Here is a 3,796-nt window from a genome sequence, read left to right on the forward strand (position 1 = left end):
TTCCTCAGCACCACATAAGCAAAAAGAAAAAAGCCAGAAGTGGCCCTGTGGCTCAAGTGGTAGAGTGCTAGCCTTGAGCTGAAGAGCTGAGGGACTTCGCCCAGGCCTAGAGTTCAGGCCCCACAGCCCGGACCCCCCCCCAAAAAAAAAAGAAGAAAAAAAAAAAAAGCTGAGAAGAAAGAAGGAAGAAGACGAAGAAGAAGAAGGAGAAGAAGAAGAAGGAGAAAAAGAAGAAGGCCGGGTGCCAGTGGCTCATGCCTATAATCCTAGCCTCAGCAGTCTGAGATCTGAGGATCCCAGTTCAAAACCAGCCCAAGCAGGAGCATACATGAGACTCTTATCTCCAATTAACCACCAGAAATCTAGACTTGGTGCTGTGGCTCCAGTGGTAGAGCCCTAGGCTTGAATTGAAGAGCTGAGGGACAGCACCCAGGCTCAGAATTCAAGCCCCACAACCAACACCGACCAAAAAAAAAAAAAAAAGGTTCAGGGAACAAAAGGCAAAACCAAAGGTTATCATGATGGTATATACTTGTAATCCTGGGACTGGGAATAGGCTTAGTGGTAGTACGCTTGCCTTGCATGCATGAAGCCCTGGTTTCAACTCCTCAGTACCACATAAATAGAAAAAGCCAGAAGTGGCGCTGTGGCTAAAATGGTATAGTGCTAGCCTTGAGCAAAAGCAGCTCAGGGACAGTGCTCAGGCCCTGAGTTCAAGCCCCAGGACAAAAAAAAAAAAGGGCGGGGGGGACTGGGAAGGTGGCTCAGTGGTAGAGCGCTTGCCTTGCATGCCTGAGGCCCTGGGTTCGATTCCTCAGCACCACATAAGCAAAAAAAGCCAAAAGTGGTGCTTTGGCTCAAGTGGTAGGGCGCTAGCCTTGAGCTGAAGAGATGAGGGACAGTGCCCAGGCCCAGAATTCAGGCCCCACAACCTACCAAAAAAAAAGGGGGTCGGGGAACTATAGACGCAGAGGGGGAAATAATGTAAATTGAGAGGGGAAAGGTAGGGTTGGGAGGTATGGAGAATATGGAAAGAGATATTGATCAAGATATATTGTAGTTATAAGCTGATTTGTTGAATGGTAACTCCTTTATATAACTGTAATTTTTAGCCAGGCACTGGTGGCTCACACCTGTAATCCTAGCTACTCAGGAGGCTGAGATCTGAGGATCGCCATTCAAAGCCAGCCCGGGCCACAAAGTCCGTGAGACTCTTATCTCCAATAAACCAGTAGAAAAATGGAAGTGGTGCTGTGGCTCAAGTGGTAGAGCGCTCGCCTTGAGCTCAAGAGCTGAGGGACAGCGCTCAGGCCCAGAGTTCAGGCCCCACGACCGGACCGCAAAAAAAAGAAAAAAAAATCTAGCACTTGAGAGACAAAGGAAAAGCCATCCATACAAAGTGATATTCTGCCTTAAAAAAAAAGACAAAAGTATCTGAATAAGCCAGGTGCTGGTGGCTTACCCTATAATCCTAGCTACTCAGCAGGCTGAGATCTAAGGATCTAGTTCAAAGCCAGTCCAAGCAGGAAATTCTATGAGATTCTTATTTCCAATTAAACACCAGAAAACCAGGAGCAAGGGTTCAAAGTGGTAGAGCACTTTTTTTTTTTTTATAATGGGCCTGGATGTGGTGACATGCCCCGCTACATAGGAAGACAGGGTAGGAGGCTAGCCCTAAATAAAAAGAGGGAGACATTCCAGCACCACTAGTTAATTCATTGAAGTCTATAATAATAATTTTTTAGGAGACATAACTTCTAAAGCTACTTCAAATAAAATATCTTAAATGATGCCTGTTCAACTAAACCCCACACTTTGGAACTACTTCCTCTCCCTTTCTCCAAGCCACCTCATAAATGGATATAGTCACAAAACAAAAAATTACCAGCCAATATTATAGTGAGATTAATTTTATGGGCCCTAAATAAAATGTTGCAAACTACCATCTTACCTTTGACTCAAAGGAAACAAAGAGAACACCATCCACATCTTCCAGATCGGGCTTCACATCAGGAAAGGTATTTCCAGAGCCTACAGGTGTGTTCTTTGTAAAAGTTAAAGACTTTGCCATGTTTTTAGGTGGTCTGCCTGCTTTGGAGAGTTTCAGTTTTCGAGGCCTCCCTCTTTTTCCAGGGCCATTAGGAGAAGCATTCTGATTAGCATTCACAGACTTTGGGGTTGTTGCAATCTTAAGCATAGTTGTCCGTTTTCTGCTCGATTCCTCTTTTCCTGAAAACGAGTCCCCTGCTAAACCACTTGTACTGTTATGTATTCTTTCGGAGCTAATACTGTTATATACATCAGGATAATTCCACTGAGGCTCTTTAAGTAGGGAATATTTTTGTGCCACTCTGAGGTCTGGAGACTGTTTTCTAAGACCATTTTCTGATTCCTTAGCTAAACAGAAGCTAGTCCCACTAGAGTTCTCAATGTATGCAGGCAAATATTCTAATTCTGACAACACAGAAGACTTATCCTTCCGTGATGTGGAAAGCATGTTATCAGGTAGTTCAGAAACCTTAACTGTGCTTCTGGTAACAGCACAAGGCTCCAGACAGACTACTGGCATCTTTGCAGTGTCTAATTTGAATGTTTTAGCTTTAGCAACACCTAAAGGGTTGTTTGGTACCCATTTAGAAGAATGGTCAGTTTCTAGATGATCAATTTTATTGTGCCTCTTTAGTTGTTTCTCCAGTATAGGATCATCATCACTGTTTGAGTACACATCTGTTTCTTCATCAGTCTCTTCTTGTTTCACAGTAACCCCTTCTGGGTACTCCCCAAGTTCATAGTCATAATCATCCAGAGGTTCCTCCTTAACGACAACATTAAAGCTTCCACTTGGGTCTAATGGTGAGTCCATATGGGAGCCATCTTCAAAATTGTTGACAAGAAGACTAGAAATAGGGGAAGGATAAATACAAAACGATCTATAAACAAAACTCAAAAAAGGAAAAAAAAGAATTCTAAAACCAAATTAATCTGATTTCATAAACTTTAAAAACAAGGTTCTCAAAAGCAGTTTAGCAAAATTCTCATTTTATATTTTTAATCAATTTTTCATAAAAATAGAAAAAGCAACATTTTTTTTCATCATTGTAAACTACAATGGAAAACATAACACTTTTTGTAAGTTACTTTTAGTGTTCGTTTTTTCAAATGAACTCAATTTTGAAAGTCAACTGGCACTGAGACAAAATTCTACATACTATTGGCCAGGAGCTGGTAGCTCCAACCTCTGTAATCCTAGCTACTCAGGAGGATGAGACCTAAGGATTGCAGTTTGAAGCTAGCTGGGGCAGGAAAATCTGTGAGACGCTGATCTCCAATTAACCACTAAAAAGCTGGAAATGAAATTGTGGCTCACGTGCTAGCTTTGAGCACAAAAAATTAGGGACAGCATTTAGGCCCTGAGTTCAAGCCCCAGGACAAGCATTAAAAAAAAAGCCATTAACAATTCTATACACTATCAACTGGCAATAAGACAAAAACATAGCGATCATTAATTAAAACATTCAGTGCAGTAAACTAGGAAAGGGCTTTTGTTTTAATTATTAATTCGTTTATTTATATTTTGCTTGTATTAGAGCTTGAACTAAGGAATGAAGAGTTCTCATTCAGCTTTATAGCTCATAGCTGGTGCTCTATCACTTGAGCCATGCCTCCAATTGCAGTTTTAAAATAACTGAAGAAGCCGGGCGCTGGTGGCTCACGCCTGTAATCCTAGCTACTCAGGAGGCTGAGATCTGAGGATCGCGGTTCAAAGCCAGCCCGGGCAGGAGAAGCCATGAGACTC

The 3,796-nt window shown here is 42.2% G+C and overlaps 1 protein-coding gene across 2 annotated transcripts in view; it reads right to left on the reverse strand.

Moving 5' to 3' along the window:
• The window catches only part of Mga (MGA, MAX dimerization protein), an 81,318-nt gene that overhangs the window by 57,752 nt on the left and 19,770 nt on the right, over positions 1–3,796 (reverse strand). For both annotated transcript variants that reach the window (XM_013010104.1, XM_013010103.1), the window contains one exon: positions 1,952–2,897. In XM_013010104.1, the coding sequence (XP_012865558.1) occupies positions 1,952–2,897 (946 nt within the window). The remainder of the gene's footprint in view (positions 1–1,951; positions 2,898–3,796) is intronic.

Source organism: Dipodomys ordii, unplaced genomic scaffold, assembly GCF_000151885.1.
Source record: "Dipodomys ordii isolate 6190 unplaced genomic scaffold, Dord_2.0 Scaffold11, whole genome shotgun sequence".
NCBI lineage: Eukaryota > Metazoa > Chordata > Mammalia > Rodentia > Heteromyidae > Dipodomys > Dipodomys ordii.